Genomic DNA, 25,926 nt, shown 5'->3' with positions numbered 1-25,926 from the left:
AATCAGCTTAAACGCCTCGATTAGATCACCCCTTAATCTCCTCTATTCAAGGGGAGACAAGACGAGTCTGTTTTTTGTATTTGTTCATGGGATGTGGGTGTCACTGGCCAGGCCAGCATTTATTGCCCATCTTGAACCACTGCAGTCCATGTGGGGTAGGTACACCCATAGTGCTGTTGGGAAGAGAGTTCCAGGATTTTGACCCAGCGACAGTGAAGGAATGGCGATATAGTTCCAAGTCAGGATGGTGTGTGACTTGGAGGGGAACTTGCAGGTGGTGGTGTTCCCATGCATCTGCTGCCCTTGTCCTTCTAGTTGGTAGAGGTCGTGGGTTTGGAAGGTGCTGTCAAAGGAGCCTTGGTGCATTGCTGCAGTGCCTCTTGTAGATGGTACACACTGCTGCCAATGTGCTTTGGTGGTGGACGGAGTGAATGTTTGTGGATGGGGTGCCAATCAAGCAGGTTGCTTTGTCCTGGATGGTGTCGAGCTTCTTGAGTGTTGTTGGAGCTGCACCCATCCAGGCAAGTGGAGAGTATTCCATCACACTCCTGACTTGTGCCTTGTAGATGGTGGACAGGCTTTGGGGAGTCAGGAGGTGAGTTACTCGCCACTGAATTCCTAGCCTCTGACCTGCTCTTGTAGCCACAGTATTTATATGGCTGTTCCAGTTAAGTTTCTGGTCAATGGTAACCCCCAGGATGTTGATAGTGGGGGATTCAGCGATGGTAATGCCATTGAATGTTTGAGATGGTCATTGCCTGGCATTTGTGTGGTGAAAATGTTACTTGCCACTTATCAGCCCAAGCCTGGATATTGTCCAGATCTTGCTGCATTTCTACACGGACTGCTTCAGTATCTGAGGAGTCGCGAATGGTGTTGAACATTGTGCAATCATCAGGAACATCCCCACATCTGACCTTATGATTGAAGGAAGGTCATTGAAGCAGCTGAAGATGGTTGGGCCTCGCACACTACCTTGAGGAACTCCTGCAGTGATGTCCTGGGACTGTGCAACCTATCTTCATAATTTAACCCTTTAAGTCCTGATATAATTTGGTGAATCTGTGCTGCATCGACTCCAAGACTGATCCATCCACCATGAGGTATGGGGCCCAGAACTGAACACAGCGACTGCAGGTAGGGTCTGACCAAGGCTGTGTTCAACTTCCTTACTTTTCAATTCCAAACCCCTTTGAGATAAAGGCCAATGGTCCATCAGCCTTTTTGATTACCTTTTGTACCTGTGCACCAGCCTTCAAAGATGTGTTTACTTGAACACTTAAATCCCTTGCTCTACCTCCTCTTCTAGTCCCTCGTCAATAAGAAAATAATCTGATTTATTTTTCTCAGATGCAAAACGGATGACCTCAGACTTTGCCACATTGCACTCCATCTGTACTCTCAGTCTGTCTCTGTCCCTCTGTAACTCTTTGCTCCCATCCAGCCAACATACTGTGCCTCCTAACTTAATGCCATCTGCAAACTTGGAGATATAACTCTCCATTCAAGTCATGAATATATTCAGTAAAAAGGGTTGAGCTCATTGAACATAAGTATGAGTTCTTGCCTTCTTCACATTTCCCTGGCTCCCAGGAACTGAGAAGTAAAACAAACCGTGTTGGCAAACCTCGTGATTTTATTAATGATTTATCGGTGTTGCAGTAATAAATGCAGCAGTTAAAACAATGGTGTGAAATCAATCATTTGCCAAATAAAATAGAAAATCTCACAAATGCACTGCAGAGTGTCAGCACCTGGGAAACCAGTGATTTCAGTGTTCACCTGCTCTGCCTGAACAGCAATTTCTGTTTATATTTCAGATTCCAAAAATTGTGATTTTTTTCTTTGTCATTAATGAAATGAGTATTTGGAAAGGTGCAGTCAGAGATCTCATGGATTATTCTGTGGATACATTTTTCATTGTACTTTTGGTGAATTACATGAGGGACATAGTGCTACAGAATGGATGATGTCTTCAGGATCAGTCACCCCCGGGCAGGTACAGCACGGGGTTAGATATAGAGTAAAGCTCCCTCTACGCTGTCCCATCAAACACTCCCAAGACAGATACAGCACGGGGTTAGCTGTTGCTTGATTGGAGGTGCTGAGCGCTGATTGCAGCTACGAGCCTCAGCTGAGAGTGCTGGTGGCAGTTGGAGGTTGCAGAGGTGGAGAGAGGAGCTACACTGAGCAGAGGAAAGCTTCAACAACAATCACATTTACAGTGAAGAAAGAGACTATTTTGTTTGGAAACAAAGCTTTTTTTAGAGGTGGGTGCTGAACACCGGAAGTTTGCTTTGATTTGGACTATTGGAGGAGGAACAAGTGAGCGGAACAGCAAGGGGTGAGGCTGCCAATTCAGCAGGAATCTGTGCTGCTGCAATAAGCACACAGGGAAGCTCCCTCCCCATCCCAATTACCCAGCCTGGATCAGCTGAAGCTGCCCGGCTAAATAGACAAGAGGATAGCTCGGGCCTGGGCAGCTTCAGCTGTCCCAGATGAAGACACCTCCCCTGACCGGAAGACCAAAAGTGCAGGCAAAGACAGACTTAAGTGCACCACCTCCGGAAAGCAAGTCATCCTTACAGCCTGTCTTTCCCTCTCCTCAGCCTCTCCCCTAACTTGTTTGTTTTTTTTTATATTCAGTATCTCTTGTGAACCTTTCATTTTGTTCGATTTGCAAGCCTACAATTCAGGATGGGTTTAGCTCTTGGACCCATGCAAGCCTTTCATCACTGGTGGCGGGGCCCTCTACTACCAATGCAGCTGCAGCTTCTGTGGCTGCCCATGTGGTCCCATCACCTTTTAAATTAATAACATCCAGCCATGGGGTAAAGAGCTATCCCCACCCCAACATGTCCAGTGAGGCCTGTGTAAAGACAATGGCCGAGGTTGTTGGCCCCTCGGCCATTGTTGCAGCCTTGAAGATGTATGGGAAGGCTGTGTTCTTTCTGAAGACTGAGCGGGCGGTGTCCCTGACCCTGAGTAAGGGGCTCACTGTGGGGGGGGACCTTCCTGCCAGTGGACCCTCTGGGGGCCACTGCGCGGCGGATCATGCTATCAAACATCCTGCCCTTCATTCCCAGTGAGCTCCTCCTCCCCCATCTGCACCATCTGGGGAAGGTGTGGTCGGGGATCACCCCAGTCCCGTTTGGTCTTTGGGAGAACAGCCTCTGGCATATCTACTCCTTCTGCCGCCACCTCTTCATGGGGCATGTGCAGGAGGGCCAATTTAATGTCGAGTTCCAGGGGGTGGCCTACTGCGTCTTCTGGACCTCAGACGGGGTGCGGTGCCATGCCTGCCCCAACCTCCCGGTCGCCAACTCCACCTCGGCGGCCCAGGGTGGTGCCGCTGCACCTCCCTCTAATTCCCTGACCCCTGCAACAACCACCACTCAGACGGTTCAGGAGACCATGGTTTTCACGGCCTCCGGTGGGGAAGGGAAGACCCGTCTGTGTGGAAGGAAGGCGCGGCGCAAGGCAAAACTCCCAAAGGCGCACCCCAAGACATAACAGGACAACCTGAGCTTAGCTCTGTGTCCAATCCAGGGGAGCCCACCTGCCCTGCGGCTGAGCACGGGCCCAAGGAATCTGGGCAGGGGGGGTGCGGGGGCTGAAGTAGAGGCCTATGTTGAGATGGAGGTCTCTGAGCCTCCGCACCCCTCCCGGAGTAAGAGGAGGAGGCACCCCTCCTCTGAAGAAGGCCAGGAGTTGTGGGGTCCATCTCCTGGCACGGGTCTTCGAGCTTCCCCCACCACTAACACCATTGGGGCCTCGAAGCCTAAGCAGCAGTCCTGCATCCCTCAGTATGGAGTGGGGAAAGCCCTTGTAAATTTGGCCGATGGGTCGGGTGTCCTGGGTGGGGGGAGACCTGTGATGGTCAACCCTCCCAGCAGCCTGATGTTGCCGCCTGGGATGTACCCAATCCTGAGGCCAATTTGCATAATTCCCCGTCTGCTGGGTCTACGGGCCTCCATCTCTGCTGCAGCTAGATTTCCGGAGTCGGGAATTACTGTCTCACCGGGCAGCTCATTGGCCTGGGGACGGAGGTGGAGGAGGGTCCTGAACGGCTGGTGCCCAAAGGCTCCAGTTCCATAGAAGAACCCAGAGAGGAATCCTCCGCCATCAATCCTTGGGGTGGGATCATGACGGAGCCGGGAACAGCTGGCACGGCCAGGACATCCACCCCTCAGCGTGTGGTGGCTGTGTCGGCCACTGGTGGTGATGACCCGGAGGAGGATGGGGATTCGGTGTGGAGCACGGAGGACGACCTTGAATCCATTGCCGGTGAGGCGGTGGACTCCCTCGTGCCTCCCACCAAGTCTCCTCTCATCCCCATACGGAATTCCGGGACTTCCTCGAGGCATGCAGGGGTTGCCGCAATAAAGTTCAGCTGGCCCTTGGCCGGTGGTTGACTTTGGCGCTGATCATCCAGTGCGTCCGTGCCGCCCTCAAGAAGGTGGGACGTGAAACTGGTTGAGAGGCGCGTTTAAAGCGTTGCTCAATGGGTTGCTGGGGGAGTGGAAGGCCAGGTGCACTTCCGCTCCCTCCTCACAGTGAGGTGTTGGTGACGGGATCAAAGTACTTTTGACATGAAGATAACCATTGCCAGCCTCAACATTAACGGCAGCAGGGGGTCTCACCACAGATTTCACAATCTCTCAGTCCTCAGGGAAGGAAGATACGTGGTGAACTTTCTGCAGGAAACCCACACCGTTCTGGGAGACAAAGCCACCTGGCTCCTGGAGTGGCAGGGTGGGGTCTACATGAGTCATCTTACCCCTATTTCTGGTGGGGTGGCTATCTTGTTGGCCCCGACTTTTCAGCCGGAGATCTTGGGGGTCAAGAAGCTTGTGCCGGGCCGCTTGCTCCACCTCACCGTTCACCTGGGTAGCGTGCCGCTCCACTTTGTGAACGTGTACGCGCCCAGACCCGGCGCGTTGCAAGCCACGTTTCTTTGAAGTGTCCGCTCTCTTGAGCTCCATCGATAGCGGCGAGTGCATCATCCTTGGGGGATTTTAACTGTACCCTCAAGGTGGGGATTGCTCCGGTCCCCAGTGCGGCCAAACATCAGTGGAGAAGTTGAGGGAACTGATCAGCTCCCTCGATTTGGTGGAAGTCTGGCAGAATCTCCATCCCGACTCCAGCGCCTTCACCTGGAGCTCTGGAGGAGGAGGGTCCCGAATCGACCGCCTCTACATTTCGCAGGTGTACGTCTCCCACGTCTCAGCGGCCTCAATGTGGCTGATGCCGTGCTCGGACCACCACCTGCTGTGGGCGGAGTTCATTCTGTACCGTGTGTGGGAGGGGTCTGCATACTGGCACGTTAACAGCCGGTTACTGGAGGACGAGTGATTCTGGGACTCATTCTGTCAATTCTGGGCCGACTGGAGAAGGAAGCAGGAGGGCATCCCCTCCTTGAGGCTCTGGTGGGATGTGGGCAAGACTCACATCTGCGTCTTCTGTCAGGAGAACGCGAAGCTGAGATCGGACGCCGAGAGAGGGGGGTGCTTGACTTGGAGTCCTGCCTCGGTCATGCCGTCGTGGACCCAGCCCTGTGGCAAGCGTACAAGGAGAAGAAGGGTGCGCTGAGGGACCTGCAGCTCATGGGGTCCCGAGGCACGTACGTGAGGTCGTTTTGGACTGCGCCTCACCTTTCTTCTACTCGCTGGAAAAATTGGCTGGGGTGGGTAAGCAGCTCGTTGAGCTGCTGGTGGACGATGGACCCTCCATCCCGGATCCGGAGGGAATGGGCCTCCTGGTCCGTACCCATTACAGTGCGTTGTTCTCTCCAGATCCGTCCAGCGAGGATGCGCGCAGAGTTTTGTGGGAGGACCTGCTGCAGGTCAGCCTGGAGGGCGCTAAAGGATTGGAGGCTCTGCTCATGTTGGCAGAGCTGACTGGCGCCCTCCACCAGCTCTCGAGGGGCAAATCCCCGGGGCTGGATGGGCTGACCGTGGAGTTCCTCAGGGCGTTTTGGGACGTCCTGGGGGACGATTATGCGCGGGTCCTGGGGGAAAGCATGGTGACTGGGGAGATGCCCCTCTCATGGCGCCAGGTGGTCATTGTCCTGCTGCTGAAGAGGGGCGATCTCCGCCTGCTTAAGATCTGGTGTCCGGTCTCCCTCCTCAGCACGGATTATAAGATCTTTGCCTGGGCTACGTCTACCCACCTGGGCTCCGTGCTGGCCCACATGATCCTACACGGTCCCGGGCCGGTCCATCCAAGACAACGTCCACCTGGTCCGGGACCTGATCCATCTTTCCCAGAGGACTGGTCAGTCGGTCGCCTTTCTCTCCCTCGATCAGGAGAAGGCGTTCGACAGGGTGGATCACGATTACCTTTTCGGGACTCTGCACGCAATCGGACTTATGGCGCATTTCGTGGCCCGGGTCCGACTTTTATACGCCGCCGGAGAGTGTCTGGTCAAAGTTAACGGGTCCTTTACGATGCCCCTTTGCTTTGGGAGAGGAGTGCATGAGAGATGCCCCATGTCTGGTCAATTGTATACCATCTGAGTGGAGCCCTTCCTGTGCCTGCTTCGCAGGAGGTTGACGGGATTGGCTCTGCGCGAGCCGACCGTGCGGGTCGTCCTCTCGGCTTACGCTGAAGACTTGCTCCTCAAGGTCACAGATCCCGTTGACTTGCGGAGGATGTGCGACTGCCAGCAGACCTGTTCTGCCGCATCCTCTGCAAGGCTCAATTGGTAGAAATGTTCCGGACTCTTGGTGGGTCAGTGGCGGCTGGACTCCCTGCCGGAGGAGATGACACCTTTTGCGTGGAGCACCACGCACCTCCTCTATCTGGGAGTTCACCTTAGCCCCGCTGAGGAAGTCTGGCTGGCAAACTGGCAGGAGTTGGAGGCGAAAGTCACCGCTCGGCTGGGGCGCTGGACAGGACTGCTCCGAGTGCTTTCCTACAGGGGCCGAGCGCTGGTCATAAACCAACTGGTGGCCTCCATGTTGTAGTACCGGTTAGTCACTCTGGCACCGCCACCAAGATCCAGAAAAAACTCGTCGATTTCTTTTGGGGCAAGAGGAAACACTGGGTCTCTGCCGTGGTCCTGAGTCTCCCGATTGAGGAGGGCGGTCAGTCGCTGGTGTGCGTCCGCACCCAGGCTGCGACTCTCCTCCTTCGGACTCTGCAGAGATACCTGTACGTCGAGCGTCCTCCCAGATGGTGTGCGCTGGCGACGTATATTTTACACTGGGGCACTGCCTTCAAGACGACACACAGCTCCCTGTGGAGTCCGTTAGCCGCGCTTTTCTGAGGGAGTTGTCTGTCTTTTACCGGGATCGATTCAGAGTCTGGAGCATGGGCGCCTCCAGTCAGGGCGCTCCCCCGCTGGCGGAGGAGAGCGCCTCGGTTTTCCAGGCGGCCGGATCTGGGAAAAGACCGACGGGCGGAGGAGTGGCCGAAGCCCCCGGTACGCCCCTCACTGCGGGTAATGAGTAGGCTCGGGAGTGCGGGGTTCAGGAGTGCAGAGCACTCCCAGCTGAGCTGACCCCAGGTCGGCCGGAACTGCTCATTGGACCCAGACACCGAAACCCTCCTCGGGAGTCGGTCCTGCACAACCCGAGCCGCCGCTCAGAAATGCCCTCCGTGCCATTCCAAACGAGGCTTTTCTGTACGGGCTGCTCCTGCACGCTCTCCACTTGCTCGCCCTCGTTGTCCGGCCAGACACGCCTTGGCGGTCCATGCCACCATCTGGCGGCGAGGGGAAACCTCGGTGGGGGTCTCTCTATGCGGGAGTCCTCTCCCTTTACATCGGGGACCTGGGGTGGACGGTGCTGCACAGGGCAGTCTGTGCAATAGACTTTTAAGCAGTAAAGCTCCCTCTACACTGTCCCAATCAAACACTCCGGGGACAGATACAGCACGTGTTACAAACCCTCCCCTCCCTGCAAAATGGCAGAGGGAGCGCGCGAAGATAGATTAATTTACATTGCACTTTTCACAACCTCAGAATGTTCCAGAACACTTCAGTCATGGCCAGTTCAGTTTTTTTTAAAATGTAGTCACTGTTGTAATGGAGGAACCGCAGCAGCCAATTTGTGCACAGCAAGATTCCACAAACAGCAATGTGATCATGACCAGGTCATTCGTTATCGTGACATTGAACGATAAATATTGACTGGGACATTGGGGAGAACTCTCCTGATCTTCAAATAGTGGCCGTGGGATCTTTTACATCCACCTGAGAGGGCAGACGGGGCCTCAGTTTAACGTCTCATCTGAAAGAGGACCCGTCCGACAGTGCGGCACTCCCTCAGTGCTGCACTGCTGCGTCAGCCTAGGTTATGTGCTCGAGTGTCTGGACTGGGCCCTGAACCCATGACCTTGTGTCTGAGATGGGAGTGCAGCCCAGTGAAGTGTGGCTGATTCCAGAGGAAGGGTTCGTGTGCACTCACCTGATATTACGCAATCTCCCTTAAAGACATCATCGTGCAAAAGATAACAGAACCCCAAAATGCAATAACAACATTGTTATTAACTGTGAATAAAGTTTGGTAAGAAATGCTCAGCTGTGTTTAGGTAGCTGACTGGAGTGCAGCAGATGTTTGTTGTGTTAATTGGGTTTCTGCAGTAGCTGCCGTAGTTTATGGACCCGAGGGATTGAGCAGCTGACGGGAAGGGTTGAGAGTGGCGTGATCTCTTATTGCAATGATGCTCACGGCCCAAGAAGATTTTAACGGAGGACACCGAATTATTGGCAAGTTGGCATTCAGTGATTGGTAAGCCTGTTACATCATACAGGTACCCTAACTCAAGGATAGGTCCTGAGTCATAGTGTCATCTGTGGCTCCCTGGGTCGCACTTGCTATTGAGTCAGACAGTTGAAGAGAAACATCTCCAGTGCAGTGCTGAGGGAGTGCCGCACTGTCGGAGGGTCAGTACTGAGGGAGTGCCGCACTGTCAGAGGGTCAGTACTGAGGGAGTGCCGCAGTGTCGGAGGGTCAGTACTGAGGGAGTGCCGCAGTGTCGGAGGGTCAGTACTGAGGGAGTGCCGCAGTGTCGGAGGGTCAGTACTGAGGGAGTGTCGGAGGGTCAGTACTGAGGGAGTGCCGCAGTGTCGGAGGGTCAGTACTGAGGGAGTGCCGCAGTGTCGGAGGGTCAGTACTGAGGGAGTGCCGCAGTGTCGGAGGGTCAGTACTGAGGGAGTGCCGCAGTGTCGGAGGGTCAGTACTGAGGGAGTGCCGCAGTGTCGGAGGGTCAGTACTGAGGGAGTGCCGCAGTGTCGGAGGGTCAGTACTGAGGGAGTGCCGCAGTGTCGGAGGGTCAGTACTGAGGGAGTGCCGCAGTGTCGGAGGGTCAGTACTGAGGGAGTGCCGCACTGTCGGAGGGTCAGTACTGAGGGAGTGCCGCACTGTCGGAGGGTCAGTACTGAGGGAGTGCCGCACTGTCGGAGGGTCAGTACTGAGGGAGTGCCGCACTGTCGGAGGGTCAGTACTGAGGGAGTGCCGCACTGTCGGAGGGTCAGTACTGAGGGAGTGCCGCACTGTCGGAGGGTCAGTACTGAGGGAGTGCCGCACTGTCGGAGGGTCAGTACTGAGAGAGTGCCGCACAGTCGGAGGGTCAGTACTGAGGGAGTGCCGCACAGTCGGAGGGTCAGTACTGAGGGAGTGCCGCACTGTTGGAGGGGCAGTACTGAGGGAGTGCCGCACTGTTGGAGGGGCAGTACTGAGGGAATGCCGCACTGTTGGAGGGGCAGTACTGAGGGAGTGCCGCACTGTCGGAGGGTCAGTACTGAGGGAGTGCCGCACTGTCGGAGGGTCAGTACTGAGGGAGTGCCGCACTGTCGAAGGGTCAGTACTGAGGGAGTGCCGCACTGTCGGAGGGTCAGTACTGAGGGAGTGCCGCACTGTCGAAGGGTCATTACTGAGGGAGTGCCGCACTGTTGGAGGGTCAGTCCTGTTGGAGCTGCTGTCTTTTGGATGAGTTGATAAACCGAGTCACTCTTTGCCCTTTCACGTGGATGGAGAAGATCCATTGCGCTACATTGAAGAAGAGAAGGGGATTCTCCCTAGTGCCCTGGCCAATATTTATCCCTCATCCAACATCTGGATTATCTGGGTGTTGCTGTGACAGATGCTGGCCTCACGTGTGACGCCCACATCCCATGAACGAATAAAGAAAAATGGAGATATTTGAGGGGTGACCGAAAGCTTCTCAAAAGACCATAAAGAAAATGTTGGAAGCAGAATCATTGAATCGTATAATTTGCACGGAAGGAGTCCATTCAGTCCATTTAGTCTGTGTTGGATCTTTGAAAAAGTTCAAAAATTATTCCCATTCCCCTGCTTTTTCCCCATCGCTCTGTAAATGTTTTCCTTCTCAAATATTCAATTTCCTTTTGAAAGTTCCTATTGAATCTGCTTCCACTGCCATTTTTGGCAGTGCGTAAAATTCTCCTCATCTCCCTCTGGTTCTTTTGCTGATTGTCTTAAATCTGTGTCCCTCTGGTTACTGACCCTCCTGCCAGTGGAACAGTTTCTCCTGTTTACTTAATCAGAACCCTTCATAATTTTGAACACCTCGATTAAATCTCCCCTTAACCTCTTTTGTCCAGGGGTGTACAATTACACCGTCACCTGTCACTCCACATAACTGAAGTGTCTCATCCCTGGAACCATTTTAGTAAATTTCTTCTGTGCTCTTTCCAAGGCCTTGACAATCTTTCTAAAGTGTGGCACCCAGAATTGGACACAATACTCCAGCCTGCGGCCTAACCAGTGTTTTATAAAAGTTCAGCATAACTTCCTTGCTTTTGTACTCTATGTCGCTATTTACAAAGCCAAGGAACCAATATGTGATCCCCTTTAAAATTGTACCCTTTAGTTTCTATTGTCTCTCTTCGGTCATAGGACACCATAGGGTATGGGGCACAAAAACAGACCATTCGGCCCAACCAGTACCTACTAGTCCATTCTTCCGAGAAAAATGCATCACTTCACACTTCTCTGCATTAAATTTCACCTGCCATCTGCCTGCACATTTCACCGGTCTGTAAGTGTTCTCCTGAAGTCTGTTAATATCCTCCTCACTGTTCATTACATTTCAGAATTTCAGAAGTGGAGAGTGTGCAGGTGTGAAATAAAGAATGGAAGGCATTACCAGAGCAAAGTGCAAGATCTGGTTGCTTTAAACATCATCAAAACTCGTTACATAACTCTCCTTTGATACGTCTGAAACTCAGATAAACCTGCAGTTCCAACTTTTATCAGAATATTCATACTGCTCATTTCAGACACAGCTGTGATGATCACCGTCACAGTTAGTGCTGCTTTTTAAAGAAAGACTTGCATTTCTCTAGCGCCTTTCATAACAGGGAAGCACTTTTGAAATGTAGTTGCTGTTGTAATGTAGGAAATGCAATTTGTGCACAGCAAGCTCCCACAAACAACACAGTGATGAGGACCAGATAATCTGTTTTTGATGTTGGTTGAGGGATAAATATTGGCCCCAGGAGATCAGGCAGAACTCCACTGCTCTTCAAAATAGTGTCACTGGATCTTTTACATCCACCTGAGAAGGCAGACAGGGCCCCAGTTTAACAGCTCATCTGAAGGACAGCACCTTCGACAGTGCAGCACTTGCTCAGTACTGCACTAGGAGTGTCAGCCTAGATTGTGGGCTCAAGCTTCCGGAGTGGGATTTGAACCCATGACCACCTGACTTCGAGGTGAGAGAGCTACCCACTGAGCCACAGCTGACACTGTTGACTGGTGTAAGAGGTCCATTAATGAAACTACAGGCAAAACATTGGGTACAGCCTTGAGCCAGATGAGGCGAGGGAGACATTAACCCTCCCAAAGAGGCGATTGAATTCTTGGAGTCCAGCTATTAGAGAACTATGGAATTGTTACAACACAGGAGGCCATTCAACCCATCGTGTCCATGCTGTCTCTCTCAGAGCAACTCACCTAGTTCCACTCCCCCCACCTTTTCCCTGTAACCCTGCAAGTTTTTTCTCTTCAGATAATTATTGAATTCTCTTTTGAAGACCTTTTTGAATCTGCCTCTATCGCACTCTCAGGCAGCGCATTCCAGATCCTAACCACTCAATACCGTTCAAACATTGTTCTTCACGTCGCTATTGGTTCTTTTGTCAATCACCTCAAATCAGTGCCCTCTGGTTCTTGACCCTCTGCCAATGGGAACAGTTTCTCCCTATCTGCTCTGTCCAGACCCCTCATGATTTTGAGCACCTCCATCAAATCTCCTCACAATCTTCTCTTCTCCAAGGATTACAGCTTCCGCCTCTCCACGTAACTGAAGTTCCTCACCCTGGAACCATTTTCCTGAATCTTTTCTGCACCCTCTCTAAAGCCTTCACATCTTTCCTAAAGTGTGGTTCCAGAATCAGACGCAATACTCCAGTTGAGGCTGAAACAGTGTTCTCTAAAGGTTCTTCATAACTTCCTTGCTTTTGTACTTTAAGCCCCTATTTATAAAGCCCAGGATCCCTTTTGCATTATTAACCACTTTCTCAACCTGCCCTGAAACCGTCAATGATTTGTGCACATATACCCCCAGGTCCCTCTGCTCCTGCAGCCCCCTTTAGAATTGTATTCTTTATATTGTCTCACCTTGTCTGTCCTCCCAAAATGAATCACTTCGCAATTTTCTGCATTAAATTTCATCTGCCTCTTGTCTGCCTATTCCACCAGCCTGTCTATGTCCTCTTGAACATTATTCTCCTCACAGTTCCCAATATTTCCAAGTCTTATGTCATCCACAAATTTAGAAACTGTGCCTTGTACACCCAAGTCTAGATCATTAATATAGATCAGGAAAAGTAGGGGACTTAACACCGATCCCAGGGAATCCCACTTTATACCTTCCTCCAGTCCAAAAAACAACCATCCACCACTACACACTCTCTCCTGTCACTAAGCATATTTGTAGCCATTCTGCTACCGTCCCTTTTATTCCATGGGCTCTAACTTTGCTGACAGTTGGTTATGTGGCACTTTATCAAATGCCTTTTGGAAGTCCATGTACACTACATCAACCGCATTACCCTCATCAACGCTCTCTGTTACCTTATCAAAAAACTCAAGCAAGTTAGTTAAACATGATTTGCCCTTGAAAAATCCATGCTAGATTTTCTTAATTAATCCACATTTGTTCAAATGACTGTTAATGTTATCCCGAATTATTGTATCTAAAACCTTCCCCACCACTGAGGTTAAATTGACTGACTGGCCTGTAGTTGCTGGGTTTATCCTTACAGCCTTTTTTAAACAAGGGAGTGACATTTACAATTCTCCATTTCTCTGGCACCACCTCTCTATCTAAGGAGGATGAAAGATTATGGCCAGTGCCTCTGCATTTTCCACCCTTTCTTGCCTCAGCATCCTTGGATACATCTCATCTGATCCTGGTGACTTATTGACTTTAAGTACAGCCAGCCTTTCTAACACCTCTTTATCAATTTTTAGCCCATCCAGTGTCTGACCTACCTCCTCTTTCACCATGTCCTGTGCAGGGTCATCTTCCTTGGTAATGACATATGCAAAGTACTTATTTAGTACCTCAGCCATACCTCCTGTCTCCATTTGTAAATCCCCTTTTAGGTCCCTAATCAGCCCCATTCCTCCTTTTACCACCCTTTTACAATTTATATGCCGATAGAAGATTTCTAGTTTCCCTTTCATGCTAGCTTGCCAGTCTCTTCTCATTCTCTTTTTGCTTTTCATTTGTTTTTTTCACTTCCCCTCTGAACCTTCTATATTCAGCCTGGTTCTTAATTGTATTATCCACCTGATAACTGTCATATGCACCCTTTTTCTGCTTCATCTTACTCTCTATCTCTTTTGTCATCCAGCGAGCTCATTCTGGTAAATTAATGTTTCACTCACCCCGTCGCCCACAGAGTGGACATTACCAATGCTTTGTATCCATGCTGCCACCATCCCATTTATTCCATGGGCTCTAACTTTGCTGACAATTGGTGTAACGTGAGTTAGGTGCATAAGAAAGCTTCCTTTCTGAAACAGCTACAGTCAGCCTCACTGCTTTTGGAGAGGGGGTGGGTGAGGATGAATTAAACCCATTACTAATAGCCATCCAGCCACCCTAGCTGGAAGTGCTCGTGACATTGGAGGAAGGCTCGAGGCTGTGAGGCCTCTTGCAGTCAAATAGCATTGTGTTGAAATCGCTCCAGAGGTTTATCCCTCCCTATCTGTAAGACCCCTCTGCACATAGTCTGTGTTTCCCCTCTCCATCTCTGGGCTCCCTCCACTATCAATCTCCTCAATCCTACACTCTGCATAGACTCGCTAAATCCCTCCCTCCTCCTCCTTTTAAGACCTTTTGAAGACACCCACCTCTTCAGCCAAGCGTTCGACCACCCCTCCTAATCTCTCCTTTCTGTCTCCTCTTGCTGCCTCTGTGGAATGTGTTGGGATGTTTTCCTGTATTTTAAAAGGTGTCTGAGGGAATATGCTCAGTGTCTGCACTCCTGTATAGAGTGAGAATCTGAAGTGCAATCGGAGCCTTGAAAAACACATGCCAGGACAGGAGCAGTTGGTGAGTTTATAAGAAGCCAGCGTGTCTCCTCCGATTGATTATTACAGGAGTTTCTTCAAACCACCCCAGCCCTCCCCCATCCTGTGTCCTCTCTGAGTGAGGGAGTCAATCCCCTACTTTAGAGCCAGTCTCGTACTGGGGCCTTGCATCCACTGCAAATCAGGCCCGGATAGCCCAACTCATCCAACCTGAAGAGAATTACAGCCAGTGGAGAGAGGAGACTTTGAGCTGGACTTGAGGCCTGTAAGTAAACTGTTACCCCACGTCCATGTTCCATCAATGCTAGGCTCCTCTGAACTGTCCCTATCTCTATAACCTCCTCCAGCCCAATCACACTCCCACGTCTCTGCGTTCCTCCAACTAGGGCCTCTTATATATCCCCATTTCCTTCGCCTGCTATTGGTGGCCGTGCCTTCAGCTGCCTGGGCCCGAAGCTCTGGAATTCTCTCCCGTATCCTCTCTGCCTCTCTCTCCTCCTTTCAGCCGCTCCTTAAAATCGAACACTATGACCAAGCTTTTGATCAGCTGTCCTATTGTCTCTTTGGTTGAATGGCTCAGTGTCAATTTTATACCTGATTATACAGCTGTGAATTGCTTTGTGACGTTAATAAATGTGTAAGTTGTTGAGTTTGAGGGCAGAGCTGGGCGATTCCCATGCTTATTGATTTTGGCCCTTCCCCTTTTCCTGCTGTCCTGACTGGTGTACATTCCAGGTAGTCTGTCACTATTGGGGAGCTGCCTTCCTCTGATTGATCGTTTAATATGCTTTTCATTAGGGTGTTGCAATCTGAGTGATACATGGAGTGAGGGAACATTGAGCCAATAGCAGGTTTCCCTTTGTGTTGCTCTCCCTCTAATCCAGTTTATACAACACAGTTATCAGACAGCTGCTACCTCTAGTGTGTAAGATAAAGTGTGAAAACTCCCATGATTACTAATTGAAGAAGAGCAGGGGAGTTCTCCTCAGACCCATTGCCAATACTTATCAACGCAAGCTCGAGGAACAGCATCTCATCTACCGATTAGGCACACTACAGCCTGCCGGACTGAACATTGAGTTCAATAATTTCAGAGCATGACAGCCCCCCATTTTACTTTCATTTTTAGTTATTTTTTCTTCCTTTTTTTTTTACATTCTTTTTTACATTTTTTACAATCTTTTTTTTCCATTTATTTCATTTCATCTTAGTTTGTTCAGTTTGCTTACCCACTGTTTTTTTTCAGGTTTGCACTTGCTGCTGTTCAATATTCAGTGTATTAACAGCTAATCTGTACTTTTTGTCTTTGTCTTTCAACACACCATTAACATATTGTTTGCCTTTGCTCCGTGACCTTTTGGTCAGCTATGTGGCTTGGTCCAATCTGCACCTTCTCCTTTGTTATCTCTTGCCCCACCCCCACCTCACTTGCTTATAACCTGTGACTTTTCTAATATTTGTCAGTTCCGAAGAAGGGTCACTGACCCGAAACGTTAACTCTGCTTCTCTTTCCACAGATGCTGCCAGACCTGCTGAGTGGTTCCAGCATTTCTTGTTTTTATTTCAGATTTCCAACATCCGCAGTATTTTGCTTTTATTATTATGCCAATACTTATCCCTCAGGCAACATTACTTAAAAAAATGTACTATTTTCATAAAATGCCTCTGTGCTGCCTTATTATCTCTCTAACATTCTCCAGTTCTCATGATAGGTCATTGACCTGAAATGTTAACTCTGCTTCTCTCTCCACAGATGCTGCCAGACCTGCTGAGTATTTCCAGCACTTTGTTTTTATTTAGATTTCTGGCATTTGCAGTATTTTGCTTTTATATTTTCATTCTTGGGATGTGGGTGTCGCTGTCAAGGCTGGCATTTATTGCCCCTCTCTAATAGGGTACGGAGGGGATGGTAGCATGGTGGTAATATTACTAGACTAGTAATCCAGAGGCTCGGATTAATACTGCAGAGATACGAGTTCAAATTCCACCATAGCAATGAATTACTAAATCTGAAATTAAAAGCTAGTCTCAGTAATGGTGACCATGAAACTACTGGGTTGTTGTAAAAACCCACCTGGTTCACTAATGTCCTTTAGAGAAGGAAATCAGCTGTCTTTACCCTCCAGACCCACAGCACTGTGGTTGACTGTGTAATGGCCAGTCCAGCTGCTCAGTTGTATCAAACTGCTACAGAACAGTTGCCCAAGGCCAATTAGGGATGGGCAATAAATTCTGTCCTTGCCAGTGACGCATACTTCCCAAGAACAAATAAAAAAAAAATAGTTGCCATAGCTGTTTGATACAACTGAGGGGTTTTCTAGGCCCTTCAGAGGACAGTTAAGAGTTAGTCACATTGGTGTGGGACTGGAGTCACCCCAGAGGGTTGGGTTAAAAAAATGCCAGCATTGCCAATGACACTCAATCCTGAGAATGAATAATAAAACAAGCCAGTTTTGTGGATCACTAGCCCAGTAATCTAATCACCCTAAATACCAGTATATCACTGGCATATCTTAACTGAATGTGTTGCTGGCAGTGACGGAGAGTTTTAAAGAGTGCAGAAACAGAGAGATCTGGTGGCAGGACATATTGAGAGAGCAGTTAGTAAAGCAGATGGGATCTTGGGCTTCATAAATAGAGGCATTGAGTACAAAAGCAGGGAAGTTATGCTGAACCTTTATAAAACTCTGGTTAGGCCCCAACTGGAGTATTGCATCTAGTTCCGGTCATCACACTTTAGGAAGGATGTGAGGGTCCTTGAGAGGGTGTAGAGGAGATTTACCAGAATGGGTCCAGGGATGGGGGGTTTTAGTTACAAGGTTAGGTTGCAGAAGTTGGGTTTGTTCCCCTTAGAACAAAGGAAATTGAGGAGAGATTTGATAGAGGTGTACCAGATTATGGCAGGTTTAGATAAGGTAAACAAAGAAAAGCTGTTCCCATTAGTTAATAATATAAGGGCTAGGGGAGACAGATTTAAAGTTTTGGGGAAGTGATACGGGGGGGGGGCGGCTGTGAGGAAGAACTTTTATCAACGCAGTGAGTGCGAATGACCACGAGGGTGGTGCAAGCGGAGACGATGAATGATTTCAAAAGGAAATTGGATGGGCACTTGAGTGAAATAAACCTGCCGGTCTACGGGGATAGAGCGGGGGAATGGGACTGACTGGATTGCTCTACAGAGAGCTGGCATGGATTTGATGGGCTGAGTGGCCTCCTTCTGTGCCATCTTGACTCTGTAGGTCTGTCAGCTGGGCTTTGCTGCATAAGACAGGAGCCTGGACTGTGATGAAACATGCAGCTAAATTGAATATGTGGGGACTGGCCTGTAAACCCGAATGCAATTGGACAGCATAGCAGGGAGGCAGACTTCGAGTGAAGTGGGTGGGAGTTGGAGCAAGGAGCTTGTGTTGGCTCTGTGATGGAAGCTGGGAGGTAGCTGGAGGTTCCTGAGGGGAGAGGGACTGCTCCCACAGGTGATGTCACACACAGCCAAAACACTGGAGTGGATGAAGTGCCCATTATCAGAGCTACATTGTGAATCCAGCTGGCACTGAGGCACACCCAGAATCTGAAATCCCAAATGTGAATATTCACATTTCTGCTCACGTTACAGGGAGGGAGAGGGGAAGGGGAGGAGGTGGAAGGGAGGGTAAAACTCCCTCTACACTGTCTCATCAAACACTCCCAAGGCAGGTACAGCACGAGTTAAGTTTTATTCTGCACTATAACAAGGTGTCTTAACCCTAGTGTTACCAAGCTAACGTGTTATTACTGTGTCCTGTACATTCCCCTCTCTGAATGAGGTTGCTGTTGATTGGGAGGTTTGCTGCTGTGAGCTTTGAATCAATAATAGCTGAACTGAGAGTCCTTGACACTATTTTATTGAGAGAGAACAGAGAGGAAGGAAGGAGAGGCTTTTATTCCTGTTGCCTAGCCTGGACTCGAGCCCAGGCCCCCACACTGAAAGGCCAGTGTTGTTCTGAGGGTTCCACCCACCCCATTCACCAATTGTCTCTTTCGATATTCAGAGTAACAGTGAAACGTTTGATTTTTCAGAAAAAGCCACAATGGGAACATTGAAGACTGCAGATTGGGGCCAATTCAACCACATCTGTGACATTATCAATTCTACCGAGGAGGGGTAAGTTCACAGGACAGAGGAGGAAGGGGGATGGAGATGGGGTACAGGGGGATTGAAGGGGTTCGGTGCTGTGGAATTGAGGGGTACAGGGGGTGGGTACGGGGGATTGAAGGGGTTCGGTGCTGTGGGATTGAGGGGTACAGGGGGATTGAAGGGGTTCGGTGCTGTGGGATTGAGGGGTACAGGGTGTGGGTACAGGGGGGTTGAAGGGGTTCGGTGCTGTGGGATTAAGGGGTACAGTGGGTGGGTACAGGGGGAATTGAGGGGTAGGGGAGAAGCCACCTGGATTTCCTTCCTCTGTCTCCATTCTGGGCCTGGGTTTGTTTCAGCAGCCTGAGAGCGAGTATTGAAGGAAGTTGGAATTTACATCATTTACAACCCAAACAGGTGTCAGGTTCATGTGATAGGACAGAATCTTCCCATCAGCTGTTTGTTTTATACAGTAAACAGGAAGTCTGATACAGGTAATCAGTTGAATAGGCATGAACCAACAGAGAGAAGCCTGATGTGCAGTAAATCTAATCGTGGCATAATGCCAGAGGTTGGTGCTCTGGGTGTGGGTGGGGTCAGGGGTCAGTCAGCGTGCTGGGTGTGGGGGTCAGCATGCTGGGTGAGGGTGGGGTCAGGGGTCAGTGTGCTGGCTGGGGTCAGTCAACGTGCTGGGTGTGGTTAGGGGGTCAGCGTACTGGGTGAGGGTGGGGTCAGGGGTCAGCATGCTGGGTGGAGTCGGGTCAGCGTGCTGGTGTGGGTGGGGTCGGGTCAGTGTACTGGGTGTGGGTGGGGTCAGGGGTCAGCATGCTGGCTGGGGTCAGTCAGCGTGCTGGGTATGGGGGTCAGCATGCTGGGTGAGGGTGGGGTCAGGGGTCAGCGTGCTGGGTATGGGTGGGGTCAGGGGTCAGAGTGCTGTGTGTGTGTGGAGTCGGGTCAGCGTGCTGTGGGTGGGGTCAGGGGTCAGCATGCTGGTGTGGGTGGGGTCGAGTCAGTGTACTGGGTGTGGGTGGGGTCAGGGGTCAGCATGCTGGCTGGGGTCAGTCAGCGTGCTGGGTGTGGGGGTCAGCATGCTGGGTGAGGGTGGGGTCAGCGTGCTGGGTGTGGGTGGAGTCGGGTCAGCGTGCTGGGTGTGGGTGGGGTCCGGGGTCAACATGATGGTGTGGGTGGGGTCAGGGGTCAGTGTGCTGAGCTGTACAGCGCAGGCAGTTTACAGGTTGACTGTCGTTCCTGTGCTGAGTTTGTTGATGGGAGCTGGGGTGTTGTGATTGGCTTCAGTTTCCCTGGGTTAGACAGAGGATGAAAATCAGGCCAGTTTCCTGTTTCTGGTCACTGGTTTGTGTACCCTGTTAGGGAGTGTGTGTGTTGGCATTGTCCAATTAAATCTGGCCTGGCTGTGATGCTGCACATGGTTGAATAGCCAGTTGATATTGAGCTCCAATACAACAAATGGGCGTGTGATGAGCTGCTGGCAAGGGAGTTGGAGGCTTCAGAAGAGTACAAGAACTTTTAAAACCAACAAGTTCAATTTCAAATTCCTTTAGCTAAATTTGAGCAAATTGTGACTCTGCTCCTCACTGTTGCAATGATAGCATCTCTCATAGTGGCTGTAACTGAGCTCCACTCTGTTATACATTGGGAATTGTGATTGTGAGAGCAGCCAGACAAGATTGTCAATGTTTGTTTCTTTGCCCTAGACCGAAGGATGCAGTTAAAGCGTTAAAGAAAAGAATTGCTGGAAACTGGAACCTCATGGAGATCAGACTGGCCCTGTCTGTGAGTACAGGCCCCATTACATCTTGCTTCTCGCTCGCTGTCTGCTCCCCTCTCGAGCTCCCTATCTGTCCCCTCTTGGCACTCGCCCTCCCAGATCTGGCCTAACCAACTTCAGCTGCTTTATCAATGACATTCTTTCAGTCATAAGGTCAGAAGTGGGGATGTTCGCTGATGATTGCACAATGTTCAGCACCATTCGTGACTCATCAGATACTGAAGCAGTCCATGTAGAAATGCAGCAAGATCTGGACAATATCCAGGCTTGGGCTGATAAGTGGCAAGTAACATTTGATTTTGATTTATTTGATTTAGAGATACAGCACTGAAACAGGCCCTTCGGCCCACTGAGTCTGTGCCGACCATGAACCACCCATTTATACTAATCCCACACTAATCCCATATTCCTACCACATCCTCACCTGTCCCTATATTCCCCTACCACCTACCTATACTAGGGGCAATTTATTCTCTGGATTCTCAAGAGAGAATCTAACCATCTCCCCTTGACATTCAATGGCATTACCATCGCTGAATCCCCCACTATCAACATCCTAGGGTTTACCATTGACCTGAAACTTAATTGGACCAGCCACATAAATGCTGTGGCTACAAGAGCAGGTCAGAGGCTAGAAATCCTGCACCGAGTGACTCAGCTCCTGACTCACAAGAACACTAGAAACAGGAGCAGGAGTAGACTATATGGTCCATCGAGCTTGCTCCGCCATTCGATACGATCATGGCTGATCTTGGGCTTCAATTCCACTTTCCTGCCAGCTCCCCTTGATTCCCTGCGAGACCAAAAAACTATCTATCTCAGCCTTAAATGTATTCAATGATGGAGCATCCACAACCCTCTGGGGTAGAGAATTCCAAAGATTCACAACCCTCTGAGTGAAGTAATTTCTCCTCATCTCAGTCCTGAATGATCGGCCCCTTATCCTGAGACTGTGTCCCCGTGTTCTAGATTCCCCAACCAGTGGGAACAATCTCTCAGTTTCTACCCTATCAAGCCCTGTCAGAATCTTGTATGTCTCAATTAGATCACCTCTCATTCTTCTAAACTCCACAGAATATCGGCCCAATTTACTCAGCCTCTCATCATAGAACAACCTCCTCATCCCAGGGACCAATTTAGTAAATCTTCCCTGCACTGCCTCCAGTGCAAGTATATCCTTTCTTAAATGTGGGGACCAAAACTGTACACAGTATTCCAGGTGCGGTCTCACCAAAGTACAATTTTAGTAAGACTTCTTTATTCCTGTACTCCAATCCCCTTGCAATAAAGGCCAACATGCCATTTGCCTTCCTAATAGCCTGCTGCACCTGCATGTTAACTTTGTGCATTCCTTGTACGAGTAACCCCAAGTCTCTCTGAACATCAACACTTACTAGTTTCACACCATTTAAAAAATATTCTGCTTTTCTATTTTTATGACCTAAGTGAACAACTTCACACTTCCCTACATTTTACTCCATTTGCCATCTTGTTGCCCACTCACTCAACCTGTCAATATCTCTTTGCATCCTCTCTACCTCCTCCCCACAGTTTACCTTTCCACCGAGCTTTGTATCATCAGCAAATTTAGATACATTACTCTCTGTCTCTTCATCCAAGTCATTAATATAGAGTGTAAATAGCTGAGGCCCTAGCACTGATCCTTGCGGCACCCCACTATTCACTGCCTGCCAACTTGAAAATATCCCATTTATGCCCACTCTCTGCTTCCTGTCTGTTAACCAATCCTCTATCCACGCTAATATATTACCCCCAACACCATGAGCCCTTATCTTGCCTATTAATCTTTATGTGGCATCTTATCGAATGCCTTTTGAAAATCCAGGTATACTACATCTACTGGTTCCCCTTTACCCTTCTAGTTACATCCTCAAAAAACTCTAATAAATTTGTCAAACAGGATTGTCAAACCTTTAGTAAAACCATGCTGATTTGTTCTAATCATACTGTGCTTTTCCAAGTGCAATGTTAAGACTTCTTTAATAATAGTTTCCAGCATCTTCCCAATAACTGATGTTAGGCTACCTGGCCTGTAGTTCCCCGTTTTCTCTCTACCTCCTTTCTTGAAAAGAGGTGTAACATTTGCCAACCTCCAATCGGACAGGACCATTCCTGAATCTAAGGAATTCTGGAAAATCATAGCCAATGCATCCACTATCTCTGCAGCTATCTCTTTTAGAACCCTAGGATGTAGGCCATCTGGTCCCGGGGACTTGTCAGATTTTAGTCCCTCAAGTTTCTCCAATACTTTTTCTCGGCTGATATCAATTTCCTTAATTTTCTCACTCTTTTTAGCCCCCAGGTTACTGCCTATTTCTGGTGTGTGACTTGTGTGTTCCACTGTGAAGACAGACACAAAATATTTGTTCAATGCCTCTGCTATTTCCTCATTCCCCATGATGATTTCTCCTGTCTCTGCCTCAAAGAGGCCAATGTCTACTTTAGCTACTCTCTTATAAAAAGCTCTTACAATCTGTTTTTATATTGCTGGCTTGTTTACTCTCATTCTATTTTTTTTTTTACCTTTTTATCAATTCTTTGGTGGCCCTTTGCTGGTTTCTAAAACATTCCCAGTCCTCAGACTTGCTACTGTTTTTTGCAACATTGTAAGCCTCTTCTTTTAGTCTAATACTCTCCTTAACTTCCTGAGTGAGCCATGTTCTTGACGAATTTTTGTTTTTGAATGGAATGTACTTTTGTTGAACCCTTTGAATTGTTTCTTTAAATTTTTCCCACTGTTCATTTACTGCCATACCTTCCAGTCTATTTACCCAATTAACCTTAGCCAGTTCTCCCCTCATACCTTAGTAATTGGCTTTGTTTAAGTTGAAGATTCTTGTTTGTGATTTAAATGTGTCACTTTCAAACTTAACATGAAATTCAGTATTATGATCACTATTTCCCAGTGGATCTTTTACCATGACATTGCTTATTAACTCTGCTTCATTACACAATATGAGATCTAAGATGTCTTTATCCCTAGTCAGTTCTACAACGTATTGCTCCAAGAAACTGTCACGAAAACATTCTACAATTTCATCTTCTAGACCACTGTTGCCAACTTGATTGTCCCAGTCTGAATGCAGATCAAAGTCCCCCTCAATTAATACATTAACTTTTTTTACACGCTCCAATAATTTCCTGTTTAATGTTCTGTCCAATAATATAACTGCTGTTAGGGACCTGTAAACTACTCCCACCAGTGTTTTCTGACTCCTACTATTCCTAATTTCCACCCAAACTGATTCTACTTCATGATCTTGAGGCCAGATCCCTCCTTAGAAATGTCGTTATGTCACCCTTTACTATCCCTCCTCCTTTGCCATTCAGTTTGTCCGAAATATTGTGTACAATGGAATATTCATTTCCCAACCTTGATCTCCTTGTAACCATGTCTCGGTAATGGCAATTAGATCTAGATCATTTACCTCTATTTGTGCCACTAGTTCATCTGCCTTATTACAGATGCTTCGTGCATTCAGATTTAGGAACTTTAATTTCATTTTTTTTACCTCTATTCCCTGCAATGACTTTTTTTTATTCGTTCGTGGGATGTAGGTGTCGCTGGCTAGGCCAGCATTTATTGCCCATCCCTAATTGCCCTTGAGAAGGTGGTGGTGAGCTGCCTTCTTGAACCGCTACAGTGGCAAGGCTAGGATGTCTGAACTCCTAAGGCTAGTGGCCAACCATTTTTCCCTTGAATCTGAAGAAGCAGAAACAGGGTTAGAAGCAGACTCTGACAGCATATTGTTAGCAAAGATACAATTGGAACAGAGAAAACTTGAATTAGAAGGCAGAGAAAGAGAGAGACAGGAGAGAGAAAGAGAAAGAACTTTCCAGAAAGAATGCTAAGAAAAAGAGCTAAGGCGGCTTGAGTTAATTAGGGGGCGACGGAGTAACCCCAGTGAAAGCATGGCCAATATGGAGGAGCGTAATTCAGGGCTGGGTACAGGATTGTTAAAACTTTCCTAACTGATCCCAAAATTCAATGAGGGAGACTTGGAAGCATTTTTTTGTGTCTTTTGAGAAACTGGCAAGGCAGTTAAAGGCTGAGGCTTGGACTCTGCTGCTACAAAGTATGCTGACAGGAAAAAGCCATGAGGTTTATTCCCTGTTGCCAGATGAGAGTTCATCAAATTATGAACTGACAAAAAATGCTATCCTCAGGGCATATGAGTTAGTACTGGAAGCCTATCGCCAAAAGTTTAGAACCCTCAAAAAACAAACTAATCAAACTTATCTGGAGTTTGAGACAATTAAGCAGCAGGCTTTTGACCAGTGGCCGAGGATTCTTAAGGTACAGCTCAGCTATGAAAATCTCAGAAGTAATTTTGTTAGAAGAATTGAAAAACTCTCTCCCACTCTCCATAAAGACACATGTAGAGGAGCAGTGGGTCCAGAGAGCCCAGCAAGCTGCAGTTCTGACTGATGAGTTTACTCTTATTTATGAGTCAGTTCCCAGGGGAGAACCTTTCCTAATCACCCCCACAAATCCAAAAGGGACAAACGGTGGGAAGGTGATAGAAGCCCAAGCAGTCCTGGGAGGGAAAGAAAAGCAGGAGACACAGGGGACCCTCCTCCAGCCAAAAAGGAAGATGCTGTAAGTAGGAGTGAGACCCGGAAACCTGTGTGTTTCCATTGTAATAAAGCAGGGCATTTCGGAGCTGACTGCTGGAAACTAAAAGAAAAACCGATAGGGTTAATTAGGGCACAACCGCTCAGTGAAGATGGTACCCTGATGGAAAACACAGCAGAACAAGCTGTGGCTTTAACTGCAGCAAGAGTGAGACCCAGGAAGCTTATTGCTGTAAGTGCAGGAAAATTTAATAGGATTCCTGAAGGTTACCAGGGTTTTGTGTCTGAAGGGTGTGTAACCCCTTCCCCTCAAGTGGGGACAGCAAGCCCATAGTAATCCTCAGGGACCACTAGATCCCTTTTACTGGGAAAACGCCTGACCTTTCCCCCAGAGAGTGCAGTGAAAACCAAAATGGTGGTGAATGGTATTGGAGGGCAGTGTATGGCCTGTACCTGTACACCAGGTGCACTTGAAGTGTGACCTAGTTTTGGTACTGGTGACCATAGGGATTGTCCCTAGTTTTCCTGTGGATGGGGTTGACCTGTTCCTAGGCGGGGATGAAGGTGGTAACTTCCTCAGTGGAGAAAGAAAGACTGCAGGAGGCCAGAAAGACAGGGCAGTGGCAGGAGACGGTTCCCTGAAGTTTCCCTGAATGTGTAGTGGATCAGCCCATGATCAAACCAGCTCCCCCAGAGGAGGCTGCATTGGCACTTCAGGCAGATGACCATGAGGTCTGGCTGTCCGAGACTTTCTTTGGAAAGTTAGGAGACCCTGGGAATGAATTAAATGGATTTTCCCTAGCTGAGGCTCAGTTCTCCTCACAGACCTGAGAGCAAAGGAGTGGACAGTAGTTCACCAGTTAGTGGTGCTGCAGAGGTACTGAAGGGAAATATTAAGAAGGGCCCATGAGACTACA

At 48.9% G+C, this 25,926-nt stretch overlaps 1 protein-coding gene across 1 annotated transcript in view; it reads left to right on the top strand.

Annotated features, from left to right (window-relative positions):
• LOC137384467 (TOM1-like protein 1) overlaps positions 1–25,926 on the top strand; it is a 79,021-nt gene that overhangs the window by 3,622 nt on the left and 49,473 nt on the right. Inside the window, exons 2-3 of the mRNA XM_068058584.1 lie at positions 18,570–18,654; positions 20,340–20,418. Of these exons, the coding sequence (XP_067914685.1) occupies positions 18,570–18,654; positions 20,340–20,418 (164 nt within the window). The remainder of the gene's footprint in view (positions 1–18,569; positions 18,655–20,339; positions 20,419–25,926) is intronic.

This window comes from Heterodontus francisci, chromosome 26 (assembly GCF_036365525.1).
Source record: "Heterodontus francisci isolate sHetFra1 chromosome 26, sHetFra1.hap1, whole genome shotgun sequence".
NCBI classification, from domain to species: Eukaryota; Metazoa; Chordata; class Chondrichthyes; order Heterodontiformes; family Heterodontidae; genus Heterodontus; species Heterodontus francisci.
This window is presented reverse-complemented; position numbering and strand designations above follow the sequence as displayed.